Source organism: Vipera ursinii, assembly GCF_947247035.1.
Source record: "Vipera ursinii genome assembly, chromosome: 9".
Taxonomy (NCBI): domain Eukaryota; kingdom Metazoa; phylum Chordata; class Lepidosauria; order Squamata; family Viperidae; genus Vipera; species Vipera ursinii.
Genome location: NC_139523.1, coordinates 21,495,335 through 21,519,796, shown reverse-complemented (window position 1 = coordinate 21,519,796; position 24,462 = coordinate 21,495,335). Strand labels below are relative to the sequence as shown.

Sequence of the window (24,462 nt, the reverse complement as noted above, 5' to 3'; positions counted from 1 at the left end):
GTTAGTCGGGAAAAGGTCCTGATAGGACCTTGGATAGATGTTGATCTCTATTCAACTCTGGTAAATGCCTGATTTGGAGCCGGTGGACCGAGCTGGTTGAAACTACTTTGGGGGTGAAGGCAGAGAAACTTGGGGGGGGTTTCTCCCTCGGCCCCCAGAAGCAAGTAAGTCTCTCTACAGGTCTTTAAAAAAAAAGCTATTGCACATTTCACCCTTAGGATAGGGATTTCCTCGAAACGTTTTTAGCATGGAGGTCGATTGTGCAGAAGACCTGGGGCGGACGGTGGTGGCAACAGGCCTTTGAACGGATTATCAGTAGCCTCTCGGAGGAAATAAATTGGAGACGGAGGGGGTGGTGGAGGGAAAGGTGTGACCAGGAAACTCAGATCGGTCAGCCAGGCGGGTGGCATCTGGCTCTCTCTCTTCAACCACCACGACCATCAACCAGCCCCATCTCCAAGAGAGGGTCCTTTTTTTTGTCTTGGCATCATTGATCGTTTTGTGAGGAGAGAATCCCAGCCTTCTCTGAAGGACTGAGAGAAGGGGTGATTGTAGGGGGATTTGGGGTCAGGACGGGGATTAGACTCAGTATATTTCTTGAATAGAACTTTCCTATAAAAATAGACATCAAATAAACCGAGAGGGGTGGGTTTTTTTTCCTTTTTTCGTTACTTTCTTTTAACCTTGATTTCAAATCGGGACCAGAGAGAAGCACCGTCTTATCAAGCTCCTTGGGGCTCGGTTTCAACTGCTTGCGAGAGGCTTCCGCTGCTTGATAAGGGCCAGACCCGCTCCCACCTCCCCATCTAGCTGACCAGGCCTCGCTCTGGCCGTCCGCTCGCCCTCCGGCCGCTTGTAATTTGGCACCTGGCTCTCTAACGCCTCCAGGCTGTCGGGGCTGAAGTCGCCACCTTCGTTTTCCGAACTGCATTCACTCAAATCTGTGATTTCCAACTCGAAATCGGAGGCCGGGTCCTCTTTAGCCCCTCGACCCCCGGAAGGACTGGGCGGCCTGGTGCCCAGCAGTTCCTTATTGCGAGTGCTCGGTCCGTGGACATCCCCGCGGAGGGGCAGAGTTGTGCTATGGGGCGGGAGGCAGAGTCGGGGCACAGAGCTACCCCCCAGGGCTGTAGTTCTCTCGGGGTTTTCGTTGGGCAGGAGGGAGATGGGCGTGGGAAGCTGGGCCAGGGAGCCAGACAAAGGGTTGGGGTAGAAGTGAGGGGAATACAGAGAGGTGGGTAGCTTGGAGCTGTTCAGAGGGAAAGTGCTGGACAGGTAAGGGTTAAAACTCCAAGGATATTCTGGAAAGGAGGTATTCCGGCCATATGGAGTCAGCAAACTGGGGGGCTTGGTGTACCCAGCCATACCTGTTGGGGAAAAGGAAAGAAAGGTGAGCGGACACTCCATGCTGAGACCAAGAATTGGATAAACGTGTTTGAGATAGCATAATTTCCAATACAATATCAATATCTTTTGAAAGCCAGTTTGGCCTCATGGTCAAGGCCAGGGGTAGGCAACCTTGGCTCTTTTATGACTCGTGGACTTCAACTCCCAGAATTCCTGAGCCAGCCATGTTGAGGGGAAAGGGAGAGGTTTCCATGCTGAGCCAGGCTGGCTCAGAAATCCTGGGAGTTGAAGTCCACAAGTCATAAAAGAGCCAAGGTTGCCTACCCCTGGTCAAGGCTCTAGACTAGAAAACCAGAGGCCCTGAGTTCTACTCCCGCCTTAGCCATGAAAGTTAGTTGGGTGACTTTGGACCAATTGGCAGGAGACCGGGAGTTCTAGCTTGTCTTAGGCATGAAAGCCAGTTAGGTGACTTTGGGCCGATGAACAGGAATCTGGGAGTTCTAGTCCCACCTTAGGCATGAACACCAGCTAGGTGAATTTGGGCCAGTCACTCTCTCTTGAGCCCAACCCACCTCGGAGGGTTGTTGTGGGGAAAATTGGAGGTGGACATTGCGTTGGATAAGTTTGCCACCTTGAGTTATTTGTAAAAATAATAAAGACAGGCAGGATATAAAAGGAAGGAAGGAAGGAAGGAAGGAAGATGCCTTTTATTTAAGCCTTTAGCCCCTTTGCTCTCCAGCCTACACTCACCCAGACACACACTCACCTGATCCCAAGAATGGGAAGGCTGCATCCAGCCTCAGCTTCTCTGGCTCTGGCTGACGTTCAAAGAGTGGGGTGCGGCTGGAGGCATCCCCCAAACGAGGGCTTGAGAAGAGACTTTGCAAGGCCTGCAGAGAGCAAATCCAACAGGTGAGAGATCTCAGCAAAGCGGAGAGGGAAGGAGTGGCAACAGCCAGAGAAGCTTGCCGGTCGCCTTAGTCAACACCAAGCTGGTACTTCATTTGAAAATTAGTACTGGTAATCCTTGAGTTAGGATCACAACTGGGGTGGGAATTTCCCTTGCTGAGCAGAGTGCTTGTTAAGGGAGGTGTGCCTGATTTGACAAGGCTTTTCCGCCAGGGTTGTTAAACTGACCGCTGCAGCTGCTAAGTGAATCTCGTGGTCATTAGATTCAGTTAAGGTAATCTTAACAATAAAGTAGAATGAGCAAATCTGGTTGTGTACGTCTGATAGGACAAATCTCCTGTCTGGTTTCTTTTATAAGCTGAGAAGTTAGGCGGGTTCCTTTCTGTGTCTCCCTTTGCCCATTACGCAGCCACAGGCTGTGCCTTCCTTTCTCTGACCATTCCCTAGGCCAGGATCTTCAACCTTGGCAACTTTGAGACTTGTGGACTTCAACTCCCAGAATTCCTCAGCCAGCCATGGAAGAGGAATTCTGGGAGTTGAAGTCCACAAGTCTTAAGGTTGCCAATATTGGAGAGCCCTGCCCTAGGCCGCTTCTCTCCCCACCTCCCAAGGTCTTTCGCACATACCGTTACATTCTAGCTCTGTTCCCGCCCTGGCTTGTCATACCTCGGTGGTCAGTGGGGTGCAGTCAGCTCCATGGTTGCTCCCGTTGAAAGGATTCTGAGTGAGAAGAAACGGGGAGTTGGCAGCCATGTCCAGGAGAGGGTAATTGACCAAGACCACTTTGCTGAAGTTAAACTTGTAGGTGAAGCGTTTCCCCTTGGTCTTATGGAGGATCCGCTTGTTGTAGTAATATCTGCAGGAAAGAGTGAACAAGCTGAGCTATCCGTCGGCGGACAGATATAAATTCCTCATTCCAAAAATAATAGCAGAGTATGCTATGCATCAAGGAGGCACCAGATGGGAACTGCTTCTTCAGAACAGGTCAGTTCTGTGGTTAAAACAACACGCCAGAAAAAGTCAGTGGGCTTACATTTATTTTGCATTGTCCATCCTGCATTTAATCAGGAGTGCAAAAGGAAGGCAGAAGTTCTCAAATCACAATCGCACCCCACATGTTTAACCTTTTTCTTAGCCACTGTCAGGAAAGAAAAGAAGAAAGAAGGGGGAAGGGAGGAACAAGAAGAAGAAGAAGAGATGAAGGAGGAGAAGAAGAAGAGATGAGGTGGAGGAAGAAGAAGAAGAGATGAGGTGGAGGAAGAAGAAGAAGAGAAAAAGGAGGAACAAGAAGAAGAGATGAAGAAGAAGAAGAAGAAGAAGAAGAAGAACTTAATTCTGCATTGTCCAACAGCAGATTTCAAAATATGTGAGGCAATTGATCTGAAGTCTTGACAATCACTTCTAAAGCTGGTTCAAAGTATTCCACCTTGTGGAGCGATGGGAGACTCGTATTCACTTCCCTCTCCCTCATCCTCTAAAAAAAAATCATTGAAACCTGACTCAGGCTGAGAGTTTGGGGCAGAAGAAAGGCAAAATCCAAAAGATAGAAACTTTTTTTCTAATATCAATCACCAAAGCACTGCATTGACTTAAAATGATTCGATCCTTATTTGCACATATATAACAGCGGTATAACAGCTGCTTTTTCAAAAAAAACCTCACATAGAATGTTCTATTTAAATTCTATAGAGATTATAGCTAAATCAACCATAGAACCTTAGATCCTTTTTTTTCTTTCAGCAATGATTTAGCCCCATGGGGGAAAATACCAACTACCGTAAATAGAACTATTTCGCATTCTTTTGGAAAGGAGATTAAATCACCCTTTCTTTCTTTCTTGCACTGCAGTGCCCCCTAATGGTGTAGTTGGAGAAATCAACACAGTTTCAAATAAAGCGCCCCCTAGCAAGCCATCACGTGTATTGCCTCCAAGTTCCCTTTCGTTTAGTCTGTGCTGGCAATACATCTCTTTCTCCTGTGGGGTTACCAGGGCGTCTTCAGAATTTATTTACTGGGCAAAGCCATGCTGAATTCCCAGGCTGAGTTAATAGGAAGTGTCAATAGCGTTTAGCTCCTCATAAATATTATTCAGGAAAGAGGAATCTCGAGTGGCCAGAGAGATGCAGTTAATTAATAGGCGATAACAAATATTGCTGTCGATCAATTACGGAGAAGGTAACCGTGGAGCACTTGTGGGTTTTATCATGCACTTTGAAGAGGTGGAAGAAAGTCGAGGTTTTTTCCCCCCGAAACCTGAAAAGGAACGTACTGTTCATGACATGACAGGATGATAAACTTATATTACGGGTAACAGTAATATTTAATAGGGTTGCTGCTACATCACGGAAGTTTTACTAATTAATCATAAGAGTTTTGGTAGGCCACTTAATTAATCAAAAGTGCTGATAAATACGCCAACCGTTCTCCGAAGCAAAAAATAATAATTCTAGGGCTTCTTCGGAGTTAGATGATGAACGAGCCTTATGCAAACCCCTTTAAAATGCAACCGATCATCCTTCATACAGAGAAAATTCCTCTTTGGAAGATGGCAGTCACTGTCTCTAAACTTTTTTTGAGTCCTTATGCTGGAAAATGAATTACTGTCCATTCGTTAAAACACTTTTCAAAGACTTTTTTTAAAAATAATTGGTTAAACATTCAGGCACTGGAAGTTGGCATTAATATAGTACATTTTGGGGTGCTCAAAGCAATGTAGCTGCATTCTTCTAATTTCTTTCTGTGGTTATTGTAAGCTGCACAGAATAGTTGAGATGCAGCATACAAGTTAATAAATTATTATTATCCCAACCTTTCTTACTCACTTTGTTTTTTATAGAAGCAAATTTAAGGCAAGGCAAACTTAAATCATATTACTTTCCAATTGCTCTTCTTAGCTGTATTTTATCTCAAAAAAGAGAGCCTCAAACCATGTAATAATTATATTTTTCATGCTGCATTAAAATGTGGAATGCAGTTTAAATAGTTTTGAGTTTGCTCAGACAAATCTTGAAACACAGGACATTCTCAACAAGTGCTTTCTTCAGGAATGATGTGCAGTTTGGGATAAATTAAATCATTCTGTTATTCTTTCCCTGGTCATACGCTTAATATATACTGTGTGAATAGCAGCTCTGTATGATTGAAAATTTTCATCTCCAAACAAGATCCTAACCCCATTACAGGTAGTCCTTGACTTACGACCACAATCGAGTGCCAGATTTTTGTTGCTAAGCGAGATAGTTGTTAAGTGAGTTTTGTCCCAATTCTTGTCACAGTTGTTAAAGTGAATCACAGCAGTTGTTAAGTTAGTAACACAGTTGTTGTTAAGTGAATCTGACTGTCAAAAGGCCATAAAAGGGGATAACACGATCCCGGGATACTGCAACCGTCATAAAAATGAGTCAATTGTCAAAGAGTCTGAATTTTGGTCACATGACCATGGGGATGCTGCAACGGTTGTCAGTGTGAAAAAACTTTTTCCAGTGCCATTGTAACTTTGAACGGTCACTATATGAACTCTTGTAAGTCGAGGACGACCTGTATAATCCCGGAAGCAAATGAGTGTAAGAAATACACCTAACCGCTTACGCGCGATCTTGCACTTGGCTAAAACTCACTTTCAGGTTTTTCAAAACCGCTAGATTTCAACTGGATTTATCCCACGAGAGTGATGATGTGTTATGAAGTTAGTGTCAATTTCCAGCCACCACACAGACTGATTTTTATCCATAATGAACAATCCCTAACCTGGATTTTCGAGTGTTACATCACGTACATCCACGGAAATCTAATCAACACATGAGTTTTTCCAAAAAAAACCCGAAACCCAAATAGGTGCACTTCAAACCTTGGACAATCCTGATTCCCACTGTTAATGAGAATTGGGTGCAAATTTGCAATGCAGTCTAGATGGGAACTCTGAAGACCTGACCTCAAGCTTTAGCATCCTTCCTTACGTAAGAACGGTGTTCCCCAACTGTAGCAGCTTTAAGATCTGTGGACCGACTTCCAGGATTCTACGCTGCCTGGAGAATTCTGGGAATTGAAGTCCGTAGCTCTTAAAGTTGCCGAGGCTGAGAAACATTCGACCCACTTCCCCTCATCCCCAGATGCTAAAATGAGCCAAAATCTCTGCCTTCCCCGTCTCTCACCTTAAAGCCCGGCTCAACTTGTCGTAGTTCATATGGGGCTTGCATTTACGAATACCCCAGAGGCGGGCCACTTCGTCGGGGTCCTTGATGACAAATTCGCCATAATCTCCTTGCCAGGCGATGACATTCTGGTACTCTTCCTTCTGCAGCAGTTCCAGGATAAAGTGCCAGAGCTGGATCTGACGGGAACCGGGACTCGACTCGGGTTTATAGGCCCAGTCTGGGAAAGCAAAACCTGTCAGTGAAAAAAAAAAGAAAGAAAAAGAATTAGCTGATTGCAGGTCACAAGTTCTAACTAGCTAGTTATCCTCCATTTATCTTTAATAAATCCTATTATTCCATATAGAAAGACTTTAAAAAAACATTTTTAGGTTCTCCTGCTTGCTTTAACCTGCACGATGCTCTTATAGAGTGTAAGTTTCGGTAGGGGAGAATATTTGTAGCTCAGGTTGAACTGTGGGGTCCTTGGTGCTCTCTGAGCTTGGTTGTTCTCTTGCAGGCGTTTCATGACCCAACTAGGGAACGTCATCAGTGCTAGGAGGGAGTGGGGTTAGTGGAGTGGAGGAGGAGGAGGAGGACTATGAAGTCCTTGGAGTTCTCTGAGCTTGGTTGTCTTCTTATAGACATTTCATTACCCAGCTAGGTAACATCATCAGTGCTAGAAGGGAGTGGGGTTTGCGGAGTGAGGAACAAGGAGGAGGTGACGATTCACCTAACAATGGTGACGATTCACCTGACAAGTGTGGCAAGAAAACGAAGCCATACTCAACTCAACCAAAGAAATTTTAGGCTCAATTGCGGTCGTAAGTCGAGGACTTCCTGCATTGCTCGGCATCGCGCGTGACCGGTGGCAGACATCCTTCAAAGACCTCTTCTCCACGTGCTTTGAAAATGCCCCCCCCCCCAAATCCTTGGAGACATTCCCCAGAAGTTGAGATGTTCTCCTCCTTGCGGTTATTTCCACGTTCAGATCTTAATTCTGCCCTGGGCTTTAATAAACCGACCGACCCAGTCTTGGGCTGTCCAATTCAGCCACCTCCACTTCCACCCTCCATCCCAATTAATCACGGCTCCAGCTCGGACTTTCAAGGCAGAAGGTGCCCCATCTCTTTCTAGGGCTAGGTCAAGCCAGCCTCCTCCGATCTGTGCCTCTATCTAGGAATCTGTCATTAGCAGGCCTAATGAACTGCTGATCGATGCCTTGATTTTTCAGTTACACACTGCACCTTTGGCACCCCTGCAGTAAATTACATTCACCTTCCCCAAGGCCTCCCTATACATCACGCAAATGCCATGGCTCGCCAAGTGTCAGATGAGTCTTTCTCCAGAGAGGTATCTTGCTATTTGGAAAATCCCAATCCCTCCCTTGTTTGGGCTTTTATGCCTAGCTCAGGCATCAGAGGCTCTGCGGGTAGAACAGCAATACACAGTGCTCGACGTGCGACGCAATGGAGCCCAAAGGTTTCTGTGGTTAAGTGAGACCTTTGTTCAGTGAGTTTCAATAATACTAATAATAATAAAGTTGGAAGGGACCTTGGAGGTCATTAGTCCAACCCCCTGCTCAGGCAGGAAACCCTATACCATTTCAGACAAATGGCTGTCCAGTCTCTTCTTAAAAACGTCCAGTGTTGGAGCATTCACCGCTTCTAGAGGCAGGCTCTTCCACGGGTTAATTGTTCTAAGTGTCAGGAAATTTCTCCTTAGTTCCAGGTTGCTTCTCTCCTTGATTAGTTTCCATCCGTTGCTTCTTGTCCTGCCTTCAGGCGCTTTGGAGAATAGCTTGACCCCATCTTCTTTGTGGTCATAAGTCACTTTCTTCAGTGCCGTTGTAACTTTCACTGGTCACTAAATAAACTGTTGTAAGCTGAGGACTACCTGTATACACTGAGATGCAGGGACTGCTGTTACCTTCCCACCCAAATGGTACCTATTTATCTACTTGCGGTTGCATGCTTTCAAACTGCTAGGTGGATAGGTACTGAGCGAATAACAGGAGCTCAGCCTGTCACGTGGCACTCGGATCTCAAACCTGGGCTGTCAGCTCTCCAGCTGACAAGCTCAGCATCTTTAACCGCTGAGCCATGGCGCCATTAACTACTACACCAAATATCGTAACTTTTCCTTGGGCCGCTGACCTAAGATCCCACACATTTTCATTGCCTTGAACACTTTTTCTAACCCTAAGCCAGGGGTAGGCAACCTCGGCTCTTTTATGACTCATGAGCCAGCCATGCTGAGGGGAAAGGGAGAGGTTTCCAAGCTGATCCATGTTGGCTCAGGAATTCTGGGAGTTGAAGTCCACCAGTCATAAAAGGGCCAAGGTTGTCTACCCCTGACCAAGGCCTAGGCCGCTTTATGACTGGTGGACTTCAACTCCCAGAATTCCTGAGCCAGCCATGCTGAGGGGAAAGGGAGAGGTTTCCAAGCTGAGCCAGGCTGGCTCAGGAATTCTGGGAGTTGAAGTCCATGAGTCATAAAAGAGCCGAGGTTGCCTACCCCTGCCCTAAGCCAACCTACTTGAGCAGATCTGTAGCAATGCTCCAATTCTAGCTCTAGTCTTGCATTAAAAACTTGATGATATCAGCTGTTTTATTTGGGGCTTCTTTCCAAATGATGCCTGAGGGGGGAAATCCACTTTTTCTACAGCTGCTGTATGATGTGTAAATGGTTTTAATTAAGCTCTGAGATACTCTTTCTTCCATTTCCCATCAACACGCCGCAAAAATTTGGATTTTTGCCTCCACACAAATCACACCTACTCTAGTATAGCCCAACACTGGAATCTTTATCAATAGGTCCCTTAGTTTTCTTGGAAGTGCACTGAACATCTATTCCGTGGTCGCACGATCAAAATTCAAGGGCTGACTCCAACAGGCAGGGCGTTCTTTGTAAACGTCTGAATGGGAATTCTGGGAATTGACGTTCACCCATCTTAAAAGTTGCTCAGGCTGAGAAACCCTGCTTTCCCCTGTTAATCACTCTTGATTTCATTTAGGTTTTGTCTTAATTAACCATAACTATCTAGATCCGTTGGCTTTAACAAGAACTAATTTGCACACCAGCTGTTTGGGTCTGTTAAACCCAAAGCCGGCCTTGATTTAAATTTGATGTCAAGTAATCCACTTTTGCAACTCAAGCAGCAAGCAGAACCAATACGGCTAGTCCTCACCTTGCCACCCCAATAGAGCCCCAAATGTCTTTGTTCTTAAGTGAGTTTTGCCCCCTTTTATGACCTTTCTCTTCAAGTGAATCACTGCAGTTGTGTAGTAACACCGTCGTTAAATGAATCGGGTTTCCCCATTGATTCTGCTTGTCAGAAAGTCACAAAAAGGGATCGCGTGACTCCAGGACACTGCAACCGTCATAAATATGAGTCAACTTTGATCATGTGACCACGGGGAATGCTGCAATGGTCATAAGTGTGAAAAACAGTCATAATTCGCTTTTTTCAAGTGCCGTTGCATCTTCAAATGATCACTAAAGGAACCGCTGTAAGTTGAGGGCTACCTGCATGCCCCATGGAACAGCAGAGCAGATGCTTCAAGGAAACGTAGCATGTAGGTGCAAGCACTTATGCGTCTAGACTTACAATTTGCAAAGGGGAGCCAGTAATATGCAGAGAGTCTTCAACTTGTGACAAGTGGGACCAGAATTTCTGTCGCTAAGCAAGGTGGTTATTAAGTGACTGATTTTAAAATTCCTTTTTCTCACAGTTCTTAAGTATAGCACTACAGTTGTTAAGTGGATCACGCTGTCATTAGGTGAATCCAGCTTTAACCACCCACACCCCCCCCCAACTGATTTTGCTTGTTGGAAGCCAGCTGGGATTGTCACAAATGGCGATCATAAAACTGTGGCATGCTGCAACATCATAAATGTATGATGGTGACCCTTTGAGAGCTGAATGCAGCGAAATTTCATTTTAATTTACATTATGCTGATTAGTGTACATTTAAAAGTGATGATAAAGTTTATTCTATTCTATTCTATTCTATTCTATTCTATTCTATTCTATTCTATTCTATTCTATTCTATTCTATTCTATTCTATTCTATTCCATTCCATTCCATTCCATTCCATTCTATTTTATTCTATTCCCATTCCCATTTTCTATTCTATTCTATTCTATTCTATTCTATTCTATTCTATTCTATTCTATTCTATTCTATTCTATTCTATTCTATTCTATTCTATTCTATTCTATTCTATTCTATTCCATTCCATTCCATTCCATTCCATTCTATTCTATTCTATTCTATTCTATTCTATTCTTCTGGTTGTCAGGTGCCCAAATCTTAATCACGTGACATGCGACAGCTGTAAGTGCAAGGATTGGTTGTAAGTCATTTCTTCAGGGTTGTTGTAACTATTACAATAGTATGATAAACAACCCAGAATTACTGGGAGGTGCGTGAACAACCCAGAAATGCATAAACAAGAGAAAGATGTTCTTTACTTCCAATTCTAGAATGTTAAATACCGTGCTAAGGAGTGTCAGGTTTTTGTTTTTTTTTTTGAAAAAAGTCAAGATGGCGGTGAAAATTATGGGATCAAAGCTTTTTACGTGGGGGACAGTGTAGGAGAAGAGCAGATAGAACTGGTGATGGAGTTAAGTAAGTCATGAGCCTAGAGTCCTTATGTTGCCACAAACAACTCCAACCTCTCCTGAATTCCGCAGCCCCTTATCTGGCGCCAGTTTAGTATTGAACCTTAGTCGACTAGATTCTTGTATAAAGGCTAGAGCAACAAATCTTCTGAACTGCCACTTAACACGTGGTCCTGATCCTGACAGGCAGGGCTTCTGTGGCTGCCATTTTGATTCTCTCGAACCCCCCCCCTTTTAGCAGACATCCTCAGCCCAAGGCAACCAAATGAAGCCTTGTCTCCCTTCCTATTCCAACCCAGACTGCGAAGAGTCTTCTTTTGACTACCCTGCTATTATTCCAGTCTTTGCGAGGGTGGCGGGGGGGGGGGGGAGAAGAAAAAAGAAAAAAGAAAGATTGAAGCAGCTGGCTAATGAAACATACAGGATTCGCTCCTCAGAGGCCAAGTGAGGGAAAGGCAGCCCGGAGGTTAAAAACAGTTCCCTTTGATTGTCGCAATTGCCCCCAGCCTTCAGCTGGGAGCTATCAACTTCACAGCTCTCTGGGTTCCTAGGGGAGCCACCGCTTGGAGGGAAAGGGTGCAATTAATCGCTGTTTGGAACGAGGGGGTGGGAAATGTTTGTCTATTGCTAACTGGCAGAAGGCAAACTGCACAATCGGCTAGAGCAGCCTGGCACTTGCTAGCAAGTCACTCCAGTTGCGATCTCTGCAGCCGTCTCTTCTCTTATCAGCACCAGGATAGACTTGCCGATTTTATTTATGTATTTATTGATAGGCAAGGGCTCTGGAATCTTCCGCACAGTTTTCCATTTGCTAAATGTTCCCAGGCGGTTGAAATATTTTTTGATGCTAAAGAGCCAGTAGATATTTGATGCGTGCCTTTGACATCAAGCCTGAGAAGCAAAATGTGGCAGAGAAATATTTTAAAGAAATAACTCTTAGCAGCCGGCATCCATTCAACAGCCATCTGGGTGCCAAATTTGTAATTTTTTTTTCTCTTCTCCTTCACTCCAATCCAATTTTTAAAATGTCACCATGGCTGGGTTTCCTCCAATGCGGGAGAGATTATGCTCCGGATACGATACCAGGTTTTCCCCTTGAAAACTTATTTTTTTCCCCTATGCTTACTAAAATCATAATGTTTTAGATAATTTGGGGGAAAGAGATGGCTTTATTTTGCTGCATTAGAAAAAGAAGTAATATTTTTCTAAGTGTGTCTGCTGACTTTTTCTTATTAATTATATTGGTTTAAGTGCCACCTTTTCCTGGAAAGGCTTTAATTTTGGTGAAGAAAAGTGAGGCCTGTCTTTTAAATCACTAAATTATTAAATAAAAAGTGCAGGATGGGATTTAGGTTTAGTTATGCATTTAGTTATACAAGCTGATCCTTGAAAACAACAGGACTTTATGCATCTATTTTGTATTTGCTGTTTTCAAATACTGATGTTCAAAAAGAGTGGCATTTGAAGAGTTGGCCTGGGATGGCATTACAGCTTTGGGTGTTTCGGACAAAACAGATAGTTGGCTTGGTTTCATATTTCATCCCTAAAAATATTAAGATATGCCAAGTGTTCAAAAGTGTGTGTGTTTGCCTGTAGGAATATATAGTAATAAAATAGATTTTATATTCAGATAATAGTTCTTTTCAATATTCAAACCTGAAATCTCAAAAAGGCAATTTTGCATTCTCAATTTCAGGATGACAATTCAAAAATATCCGAGTGTATCTTTCAGTTGTATTATTATTCATAATAACAATATATTTCAACCAGTTTAACACTGCACTAGATAGACAAGTGCATCAAAACCCCAGATCTGGTAAGTTTTCTGTGCCTGTGGGAGATTCAGGCAACACGTATAACCAGATCAGTTAAAACTCCTGTTGCTCATTGAACGTGTTGTCATAATCAGCCAGTGTGCAATGCCATGCAAACTCAGAAAAAGAGGGTTAATTGAGTATTGTAAACCACGATTAAATCAACCATGGGTTAACTGAGTGAACCCAGGGAGAAAGAGAGAAGTCTTAAGATGTCCAGATCAGGAAAAACCCTCAATTTTCTGCCTGGGAGATGTTCTCCCTTGCTAAGGAATGCTTGCAAGTTTATCTTTTCGGGACTGAAAGCCTGACATGTAAAATGACTAAAACCAGGTGAAAGCTCTGCTTATCTACTCTAGGTTTGCACATGCGTCACACACAAAAAGCATAAATTGCAGTTTGCAACTTATGGCTTATGGTGTAGCATAGGAGGAAAACCAAGCCAAGCCAAATTTCATAGCCAAGCAAGCTGACACTTAATGGCATGAACCACTTCAACTCCCAGAATTCCTGAGCCAGCATGGCCCAGCTTGGAAACCTTTCCCTTTCACCTCTGCATGGCTGACTCGGGAATTCTGGGAGTTGAAGTCCACGAGTCATAAAAAGAGCCAAGGTTGCCTACCCCTGACAGTCTCACATGGGTTCTGGCCGCATCTTAACCAAATGGAGTTGCCCTCGCTGGGCCATTCTAACCGTGGTCACTTTGAACCAGGTTAGCTTTTAAGAGCCATGGCTTAGCAGTTTGTGAACCCAAGCCTTTTGGTTCCTGGCTGAAAGTCTTGCGCAGGCCCAGATTTGGAGTTAATTCAGTAAACAGGTCAAGCTGCTGTGTGAAGACAGCCAGGCTGTGTTGGAAGGTGCCTAGCCCTCCATCAGGAAAGGCAGTTTACTAACCCACCAGTACGCCAGGCGCAGCTAGGCAGAGGCCAAGCAGCTTGAACACCCAGGTGATGCCTGGCACAAGCGTCCACTACCCACCGCAGCGGCGTCCTTGGCTCACGGATTAACCCACAGTCGTGCAGGGTCGGGGACGGGAGAGGTGGGGGGGGCTTCGGTCATATCTCCCCAGGGTCCAGATTAGGATTACCTGGTGTCCACAGAGCCGGCACCGGAGAGGTGAGGAGCAGATCGGAGACGCAATTACAGTCCATAGCGAGGAAGGCTTCTATCTGCAGGAAGGGGAGGGCGGGGGGGGGGGGGCGCAGGAGAGAGAGAGAAAGAAAGAGAGAAAGCGCATTGAGGAAGGGTCTCCTGCGGCGAGATATTACACACAAGAAGAAAAAAAGGAAAGGAAAAAGCGGTGTGAATGCGCCCCCCCCCCGCGACCTGCTTGGGATGGGCGCGGAAGAGAAGGCGCTGCGGATTTCGTGGGATGGGGGGTGGGTGGGTGGGGTTTTTTTCCTGTGTTTCTTCCCCAGTGGCGGGGAAGAGAGTCTGGGAGAGATGGCTGAGTTGGCGGGGGTGGGTGGGTGGGGGGAGTGGGAGGGAGGGAGGCCCCCAACTGGAGCTTCAGTCCTGGCCCGGAGGAGTTGGACCCGAGGCTTCCACGCAAAAGGTCCTGCCGCGCAGTCTGGCGGCTGGGAAGAGCCCACTCGGGACCTTCTGTGCCTTGGGAGCGGAGGGGGGGGAAGGGGAGGGAGGCAAACCCACGCCTAAAAGCCAAAAAGCATCTGTGCGGCTTTTTGCTTCTTGCGGCTGTTTTTGGAGGGAGTGGGAGAAGGGTTGGGGGCTGCCGCTTGCCGGCCCCACTCCCTGAGCCAGGTGAAAGACGACACCCCCCCCCCAAGACGGGACCCCGCCGAGCGCAGCTCATTTTGGAAGCGACTCTCCCCTTACAGTTGAAACCTTCGCCAGCCTCCTTCTGCTTAAGAACGTGAGAAAGGCGGCCCCTTTCAACCCGCGTTCGCGCCTGTCAGAACGATCAGGATTCCGCGCAAATCTCAGCCTGCGCTCTTGAAGGCGCCGATCGACTCTCCAAGCGGCTCCTAAATAAATTCAGTCGTTTTGTGGCGGGTTTTTTTTTTTGTTTCTCCTCCTCCCCCCCCCGAGTCCTGTCGGGTTAGCTGCGTTTGGCTCTCTAATTCAAAGCTCTTCTCTGTCGCGTGTTTGCATGAGGAAACTCGGTGTGAGTGTGGGTGGGCGAAAACGTGGTCAGTAAGTGTAATAATTAAAAAAAAAAACCACGTGCGAGCACGCTTCGTTCAGTCAGTTTCCAGCGCGTGTATTTCAGTGTAAGCCACATTTTTTTCCAGCTGCTTCCACACGAGAGGTTTCCAGCGTCGCCATCCAATCCCTGCTGTGTGTCAAGGAAAAAACACACAACAACAACAGCAACCCAACCCGTGTTAAAGGCAGACTTGGTTGCGCCCAAACGGGGCTGAGCGTTAGTAGAAGGCTCTCTAAATCACTGGTGAAAAATTGATCTCGATCTTTTCAAACATTCCGGCCATAAATGTTTTCCACCGACACCCGGCTATCAGTTATCCCGACAATCTAAAGCCGCCTTCATTACTGACAGATCGGCCCAGCGATGCTCAGACGGCGCTATAATTCACGGGTCTGGAAATGGCGGGATTAGAACCGGCCTCCGCAAAGCCCACCGCCGCAAAGCTGCGTGGAGGTGCTGTTTTATAACGGCCAGCTCCCGTTTTGCTCATCATTGCCAGGAAAAGAAGAAAAAAACACCATACCGGAAGAGGACTCGGGAGACAACACCCCCCACACACACACACACCAAGATCACGGTCCCCAATCTCTTAAAACTCAGATATGGAAAGTGTGTGTGTGTGGGGGGGGGTGAGAAGCAGAGCTGCAATCCCACCAAATCGGCCCTCCGGGTGTGTGTGTGTGTGTGTGGAACTGGCTGTGGATAATGGAGCCTTACAGCAGCGTTTCCCAACCTTTAGGAACTTGAAGATGCGTGGACTTCAACTCCCAGAATTCCCCAGCCAGCTATGCTGGCTGGGGAATTCTGGGAGTTGAAGTCCACGCATCTTCAAGTTCCTAAGGTTGGGAAACGCTGCCTTACAGCATACAAGTCCCGACGAGCTGGCAAAAAAGGAGATGGGTGCAACTGATTTGGCACGGAAAGAAGCCCTGCAACCCTTCCCCTCCTTCGCGCCCCCCCGCACCCCCCCCAGAGTGCTCTCTGCTACGAAATACCCTGACATCCTCCGCTCTTCCCCCGTGGCGAACAAAAGATACCCATTTGTCTGTTCTGGAGGGTCTCCTGCTTGAAGGAGGGGTTGGACTAGAAGACCTCTAAGGTCCCTTCCCCACTCTGTTATGCGGTGTGAATGTAACCCGGGACTGGGGCCCGAGATGGAAAGACAACCTTAGAGGCGACCCCAGCAGCTCTCCACCACGCCTTCCGCCCCACCCACCCACCCAAAGCAACCCTTCCTTCTTTAGCTCCATTTCTTTAGCTCTACTTCTACTTTAAGAGTAGAAACCAAAGAAGTTGAACATGGAAGGCTTCTCTGTGCGCGGGGGGGAGGGGGAAGGGGGAGGGAGGGAAGGGGGTCTTGCAGCCTGGGCTTAAATAAAAGAGGAAGGAAACGAGAGGGTCTTGGTATCGCCTCCCAATTCTGGGGTCTCCTCATTCTGGGAAGCTTTATTCTATTTCGCGGTCTTGTTCCCTCATTCTCCTACCTAAGCCTTTTTTCACCTCCAACCCCCTCCCCTTTTTTGGGGGGGTGGTGGTGGATTTCCCTTAATTTCTTCCAGGGATTTCTCCCCAAGTTTTCGCCTGGCATTAATTTTTCAGCTCTCCCGTCCCTCTCTGCGCAGTCTTCCAACCCTGAGAATCATTTTGACCCCAAAAGCCGGGGCGGTGGGGGGGGGGGGAAGGAGGAGATTGTGATTTCTTGCCAGCTTCGTCCTTCAAAGTTCCCGCTCCGGCGGCCTGGTCCTCTTAAAGCCAACCCGTGGACCGGGCCGGACGGAAGCGGAGCTCCACGAGGCTTTCGCGGGGACGCCAGACCAAAGAGAGCGCCCCCTTTCTCGATTCACCTTCCGGATGAGGCCCTGGGATGCCACCTTCCCCTCCGTCCGAATCTCTGCAGCCCGTTCTTTCCTTCTCCCTCCGGATCCCTGCTCCTCTCCTGCTTTGCCTTTTTTCGCTCCCTCCCCCTTTTTCTGGCCCTCCTCCGTGCACCTCTCCGGAAGGTTTCTTCCCCTATTCCAGGGGTCTTCAAACTTGGCCCTTTTATGACTTGTGGACTTCAACTCCCAGAATTCCTCAGCCAGCATGCCTGATTGAGGAATTCTGGGAGTTGAAGTCCACAAGTCATAAAAGGGCCAAGTTTGAAGACCCCCTGCCCTATTCCCTTCTACCAATTTCCATGCCGACTCTCCCCCCCTTTCCCTCCCCCCCCTTTCCTCTCCTCCGCCCTCCGCCTCTACTTCCCCAGGCACTCTAGAAACCACGGGGGAACGGCGGAGCGGGTGAGGATGCGGTCCCGATGCCCCAGGAGCATCCCGCGGAGCGGTTCCTGGGGGACAGGGGCAGTTGAAAAGGGACGGTAGACTAGAAAGTTGATTTCCCCCTCTTGGTTTTTCATGGTTTTACTTTCCCGCCGCCAGCGTTAGTTGCGGGATGGGAAGAGCGAAGTTTCGCTCCCGGCAATGCGAATCAAGAGAGCAGCTCAAACAGGAGCGGATCCGGCCTTAACCAGAGAAGCTTGCTTGCCCCTCAGTTCGCGATTAAGCTGGTAGATTTCCACCCCGTGACCTGTCACTAAGTCAAGATTAGCATTACAGGTGGGGGTGGGGGTCGCAAGTACCCCCAAACCCTGATCTATTCTAAGCCATCGAAGAACAGGCCACCAAATGGTTAATCTGAACTAAAATAGGGGAATCTAGACTGGACGGTGCGCGGGGGAAACAAAAAGGGTTCTTATTTTTCTACCCTTAAAATAGACATTAAAATAGCCTTCAACCCCACCCCCGCCTGTCCCCTAGAAAGGTCACTCCTGAACGTGTTCACACAACACATCTACCCACCTCAAGCAAAGACTCAATAGCCTGTTTGATTAGCACTCCGCTTGAATAACTGTACCTCTATTATTTATTGTGTTGTGTGAACGCGGGCCAGGGAGCATAACAAAACCCAAACCCCCCACTTCCACCCCACCCCCCCCGTGGAAGTGGAATGGGTCAAAGACAGGAACAGGAGAAACCAAACAAGGATTTCAACAACAAAAAAAGCAAAAAAAAAAAACTCGGTCCTGTGTCTTTAGAGGTGAAATTTGGAAGCCAGGTGATTTAGAAAAATCAGACCGGAAAGCCTTGGTTTAACTAACTGGATTAGTTATTGGAAACGGGTAGCTGGAGAGCGCCAAATACCAACACAAGCCCTGGCAGGTTTCCCCCCCCCCCACCCCCCCACGGCTGCCGGTGGCGGATTTCAGCACCAGGGACAGCTCCGGCCGCTCCTTCTGAGCGCCCCCACCTTCGCGCTCCACCCAGTTTTCAATTCGCCCCCCCTTTTCCTTCCCCACAAAAACTCCTATCCTGTACCACTCCCCCCACCCCCCACCCCCCCACCCCCGCCAGCCCGGTGCGTGCTACTCGGGTGTCCCCAAAGGCCCAGCCCTCCCCTCTCCCCCTCTCCCCCTCCCCTCCTTCTCGCCCGCCCCTCCTTGCTTGCAGTAATTTTCCGTTTGATTTGGGAGGTAATGCATTTTTTACAAATCAAAGAGGAAGCCGGCGGATTCCCCCTCCAGGCCCCCAGGAGCTGGGGCCCCCAGATGAGAGGCGCAGATCATTTCCTTGTTAGTTTTGATTTCGGTTATCAGACTTTCAACTTCCCTCCAACCTCCTGGAGAAATGTTATAACAAGTAGCCGAGGGAATTTTCTTTCTTTGCTTCTCTCCCCCCCCCCACCTCCACCTCCCCCTCCCCCTCCCTCCCTCTCCCGCTCTCCCCCCCTCTTTCGCCTTCTCGCCTCCTCTCATCTCTGCATATTCCTAAAGCCGAGAGGAGAGCCGCAGAACCCCGATCTGGAAAGAGAGAGGTCGAGAGAAAGGGGGGGACAAGGCACTCCGTATCCACTGCTCCCCCCCCACACACACAGATACACCCTATGCCGGTTCTTTCTCGCCTGGCTTGTTTCCACTCCCATATTTCCCACGTCTTCCTCCTCGTTAGGAGAGAGGTCGTGTTCTCTGAACGCCTCTTTAATTATTATTATTTTTTTAAAAAACAACCTACAATCAAGACATCAACTTTATTAAGGGGAGAAGTGGGGCGGGGAGACCCGTACACCCTGCCCTATTGCAACTACAGGTGGCTATACTAATAGGCCATTCTGCTTCGGCTCCGCAGAATTTCCAGCCTTGCTTTCAACCCCGTTGTCCGAGTTCGCATTCCTTAGCCTACCTTAAGCTAGAAAGCTGCAGAAACTACTATCTACCTTCCTCCTCCGTGGGGGAAGCCATTCACTCGTTCACTCGCGCCTTCTGCTGAGGCTCCGAGTTACCTAAGTTTAAAGACCATAGTTTGAAAGATACAAAAAAAAAAAGGAATTGAAAACTGATCCCAAATAGGTAACGGAAATTAGATTGCTGTGGTGGAACCTGCGTTCTGATTAAATAATGTCTGGTTAACACTTAACCTGCCTTTTAAACCCTAAAGCTAATAAAAAAATGATTTACAGATTCTGAGAGGGGTGTGTGTCTTGGCATTAAAGAAAAAGAAACTTAAAACTGCCACTTTATCCTCATTTCTCCACCCACCCACCCATTTCTCCACCCACCCACCATACAGAGGGAAGCAACAGGCTAAATGTTGGTTGGGTGGGGGGGGGGGGTCCTTGGTGCTCTCTGAGCTTGTTTTCTTGCGGACGTTTCATGACCCAAACTAGGTATGTGCTAGATGATGTTACCTAGTTAGGGTCGTGAAACGTCTGCAAGAAAACAACCCAGCTCAGAAGAGCGCCAAGGACGCCTTCATGTCAACCCTGAGCTACCAATTTAGGCCACCTTCATTGGTGGCCTAAAAATTAAACCGAGGTTGTTCTTAACTTGCGTCCACAGATTCTCCGTTTTGTCTGCCGACGACTCAACTAAAGCACCAAGCTAATTAAGCCACCACCCACGTCTGGCCAGTGAAAGTTTATGCCTTAGCGTGTGAGAGTTCCCACCGATTCTTCACAAACCTTTACTGGGAGAGAAGACGGTTGTTATGCCAAGTTGTAAACCCCCCACCCCTCCAGAAACCTGCACAAACATCTCGGGAGGAAAAACAAACAGACGCAGACTCGCTCCCGTCTTTGGGTAAGAAATAACTAATTGCATCTTAACTCTTCCCCCTTGCCAAAAGAAAAGAAAAAACAAAACACACACACACACACACACACACACGCACCAGGGACGTTCCCTTTTGAATTGGGGGAAACGGGCAGGGGTGGGAACGGAGCGCTTGTACAAATTTCCTTTGCTTCCTTCTCAATCTTGAAGGGTATGTTTGCCAACATCTCCCCTCTTTTTTTGGGGGGGGGAGGGGAGAAATCAATGCCGTAAATTATTCATTGTCATTAGTTATCGATTTGGCTATCTGGCGTCGGCGTTTGGAGGATGAAAAGGGATTCTTCCTTCTCTCCTCATTGTTCTATAACCTCCGGCGGAAAAAAAAAAGGCAGAGGTGGAAGTTTCTCCCCCCCCCCTGCCCCCTCCCTCCCTTTCCACCGAGGCTGTTCTAAAGCAGCCCCGATACACACACACGTTGGGGCAAACTCCGCGCGATCAATGGGGGATCAATGCTCAGGCATGAAACTAATAGCCAGCGAAGCTCCTTTGATCTTAAATCTCAGCTCAGAACTCAAATACCCGGCTTCTAACAAGGCGAGAGGAGGCAGTCCTGGCGGGGGGGGGGGAGAGGGGGGAGGCGGTTGGAGGGCGAAGAAAAACGGGCAGGGGGCGAGTTTTAATGCCAGACAAATATTTCAACATCCAGGTTGAGGAAAGAAGGATTTCCTCCGAGTTCCGTGGCAGAACAAAACGGGGGCAGGGAGGGAGGGAGGGAAGGAAGGAAGGAAGGAAGGAAGGAAGGAAGGAAGGAAGGAAGGAAGGAAGGAAGGAAGGAAGGAAGGAAAGGGCTGACTCTTTAAACGGCTGGGCTTAATATATTGGGTGGGGGGTTGGGGGGGCGACAACGTCGCCCATGGGTATGAGAGGCAGGAGGGCAAATGTTGCGGCGCGCTGGAAGAAGGCGAGAGGAAGGGGGTGGCACGCCGGGAGGGAGGCACAAGATACGAGGCAGGGAGAAAGTCAGGATTTAACACCCCGTCCACGTTTCCGGCACTCCTAGGCAGCAAGCTCGTCCAGAAAAGCGAGCAAGCAATTTATTAAGTAAAGTAATTAATAATTATTTTTAACAGCCTAATAGAGGCTTCACCCTCCGCTCCCACCTTCCGCTGCCTCGTCTCATTACCGTTAATGGGCTTCGAAGCCCTCCACATGGTCCCTTGTTTGTTTCTTCATTTTTATGTCCGGCGAATTAGAGACCCTCCGGTGCGCCCCCATCTCTCCCCAATAATATCCAATAGAAAAAAGTGGGTGACGCTCTTTAGATCCCGATGAATCTAAATCTAATCGCCTGTATCCCTTTCTGAAAATATCTCAGGCGATGACCATGCCAGGTTAATCATACCATGACTTCCAAGGAATGAGATGGGAATCTTGCAGGTATCCCCAATCTAATTTTAATGGCTTGGTCCTTGCCCACATCAAAAAAAAAGTTCTGGGACCGGTTTTTTTATTTGGCCTTTGTTTTTTGTTACTCAGATACTTACAAGTACTGTATACAATTAAGCATATAACAAAATAGCATTTCTGCCAAACCCCGGTGTATTTATTACTTTTCTGGAAAGATTTGCCTGTTTTTCAATGGGAGCCCAGCCCCTTTACAACTTGTTGCTACTGATCTATAATTTTCCAGCAGCATTAAGCATTACGTGTGTTTGGAATTGTCTTTTGGATTCTCCGCCCACCCCAACTTCAGCTGCCCAATGTTGTAGGCTAGTCTTGGGGCTTCCTGGTGGTGCCCCATCCTTGTATTTTTATTTTTTATTTATTTTTATTTTTATTCCATTTATATCCCGCCCTTCTCCGAAGACTCAGGGCGGCTTACAAGCTTAGCAGTAGCCTTCATTCTATGTATATGCCTGCTTATTAGGGCTTTCACACACACCCCAAGCGGCCTTATTACAAAGTCAGCTTATTGCCCCCAACAATCTGGGTCCTCATTTTACCTCCCTCGGAAGGATGGAAGGCTGAGTCAACCTTGAGCCTGGTGGGACTCGAACCTGCACTAATTGCAGGCAGCTGGTGTTACTTAAGGAGGCATTAGCCCACTGCTCCACCAAAGCTCTTTTGTATCACCCAGACTGATTCTCCTTAGCTTCCGACATGGGCAAAAGGGATGGTTGGGTGTTACCCAGATTCCAGGAGTCCTTTATTGTCAAGCTGTGGGACTGGGGAATATGGGATTGTCTGGATACTCAGCCAGGTGGATGCCCTACGTGATTTTAAAACCCAAATATTCGTGTATATCTTGGCTGGACTGAAAGTCTCCCTCTTCCCTCCGAGCGGAAATTCAAGGAGACGACCAAGAGAGCCTGGTTGAAAAAAAATCCAAGCACTGCACGAAAGTCTGCAGTTTATGTCTTCTCCTGCGCTGTAAACCCTGCCAGCGAAAGGAAGCAGTTGAGTTCAAAGCAACCGGACAGAGGAAAGAACAAACAAGGAAGGAAGGGGAAGGGAATAAAAAAAAGCTCCGCGGATTTCCAAGACACGAGCTCAACCTGGGACTTCTGCAAGCCGATCTCTCGGTGCTCCGGGGGAACTTCCGACAATCTCACATCTAAAGCTTTGAGCGTGTTGGATTTTTTTTCTTTCTCTCTTTCTCTTTCTCTTTTCTTTTTAATCACTTTTCAGCCCTGCTTATGCGAGACGCGGGGGCCTTTTGAACTTGCTAAGGCGGAGGGATGAGCGGAAAGCGTAGGAAAGAGACTCGTGGTGCCGAAGAATGCGCCAACCCGGGGCGGGTGGGGTGGGGTGGGGTAGGGTGGGAAACCACGACTAGAAGTAGCAGCAGAGACGAAGGGAAGGGAGGGATAGTAACATCGGAAGCATGGGAATGTCTCGGGTCGGGCCAGCCTTGCAAAGGAGAGGCCGAACTGGCTGAAAAGCAGCCAAGGACTGTTATTATATAATGCACAGAGCAATGTTTCCCCAACCTAGGAGACTTTAATGTGGGTGCACTTTCCCCCCCCCTCCCCTGCTAGCTGGGGAATTCTGGGAGTTGAAGGCTTCCCATCTTAAGCCACCCCACCCACCCACCCCCAGGTTGAGAAATACTGACGTAGAGGGAAAGAGACAATTATTTTCTCAAACTGACTGTTTTTGAGGCTTCGAAATCTGGGCTCCAAAAAGTCAAACACTAGTGGCTCTCTGCTTTTTCACAGAATAACCGAGCGGGAAGGGACCTTGGAGGTCATCTAGTCCAACCCCCTGCTCAGGTAGAAAACCCTATACCAATTCAGATAAATGGTTGTCCAATCTATTCTTTAAAACTTCCAGTGTTGGAGCATCCATAACTTTTAGAGGCAAGTTGTTCCACTAATTAATTGTCCTAACTGTCAGAAAAATTTCTCCTTAGTTCTACGTCGGTTCTCTTGATTAGTTTCCACCTGTCCTACCCTCAGGTGCTTTGGAGAATAGCTTGACTTCCTCTTCTTTGGGGCAGCCCCTGAGATATTGGAACACTGCTATCATGTCCCCCCCACGTCCTTCTCTTCATTAAACTAGACATACCCAATTCCAGCAACCGTTCTTCGTATGCTTTAGCCTCCATCCCCTGATCATCTTTGTTGCTCTTCTCTGCACTCTTTCTAGACTCCCAACCTCTTTTTTACATCGTGCCGACCAAAACTTGATGCAGTATTCCAAGGGTGGCCTTACCAAGGCCTTGTAAAGTGTTATTAACACTTCACGTGATCTTGATTCTGTCCCTCTGTTAATGCAGCCCAGGACTGTATTGGCTTTTCATAGGATCCCATTCGTGAATGATACAGACACCTTCATAGAGAGAGACGAGAATTATCCAAAACCATGCAGATCAACAGAAAGCAAGTTCTGCTGGCAGCATACAGCTTGGCTTGCTTTCTTGAGTCAGCTGGTGTGGGTGCTACTCTGGGGGAAATGTCTCAGGGGCATTCCTACTTTGCCCATAAGCAGCCGCAGGTATCTTCCACCTGGCCATGGAAAGTCACCCTGTCTGGATCTGTCGCTAGCAGCCCTCCCCCACCTTGTATCTTACAACAAGGAGAAACTCCCAACCAGCGTGGCCTCCGCTCCTGGATTCTCCCACCTTGCAAAGTAAGGCTGAATATCCTTGCTTTGGTTTGAACGGGGAGAGAAGAGGAAATTCGGCGTGAAATACAGAACAACTCGGAAAAAATAGTGCAAAATCGGAAGATATGGAGAGACCTGGCCCAAACAATCGCTTAGAGTCGGACCCCACTAAATGGATAAATAGCATCTCTCGATAGGTAGACTGTGCCAAGCGTCTCCAAGACAAACAGCCATCTTCCCACTTCTAAACAGGCCAGGAAAATTAGACTTATTTTTGA

At 47.5% G+C, this 24,462-nt stretch overlaps 1 protein-coding gene across 1 annotated transcript; it reads right to left on the bottom strand.

Annotated features, from left to right (window-relative positions):
• Positions 1 to 344: 344 nt before the first annotated feature.
• Positions 345 to 13,978, bottom strand: ERFL (ETS repressor factor like; the record flags this gene model as incomplete). Its single annotated transcript, XM_083369033.1, has 5 exons — positions 345 to 1,367; positions 2,114 to 2,237; positions 2,923 to 3,112; positions 6,408 to 6,642; positions 13,915 to 13,978. 5 exons carry the CDS (start codon positions 13,976 to 13,978, stop codon positions 745 to 747), a joined length of 1,236 nt encoding a protein of 411 aa, XP_083225159.1. The 3' UTR covers positions 345 to 744.
• Between the last annotated feature and the right edge of the window lie 10,484 nt (positions 13,979 to 24,462).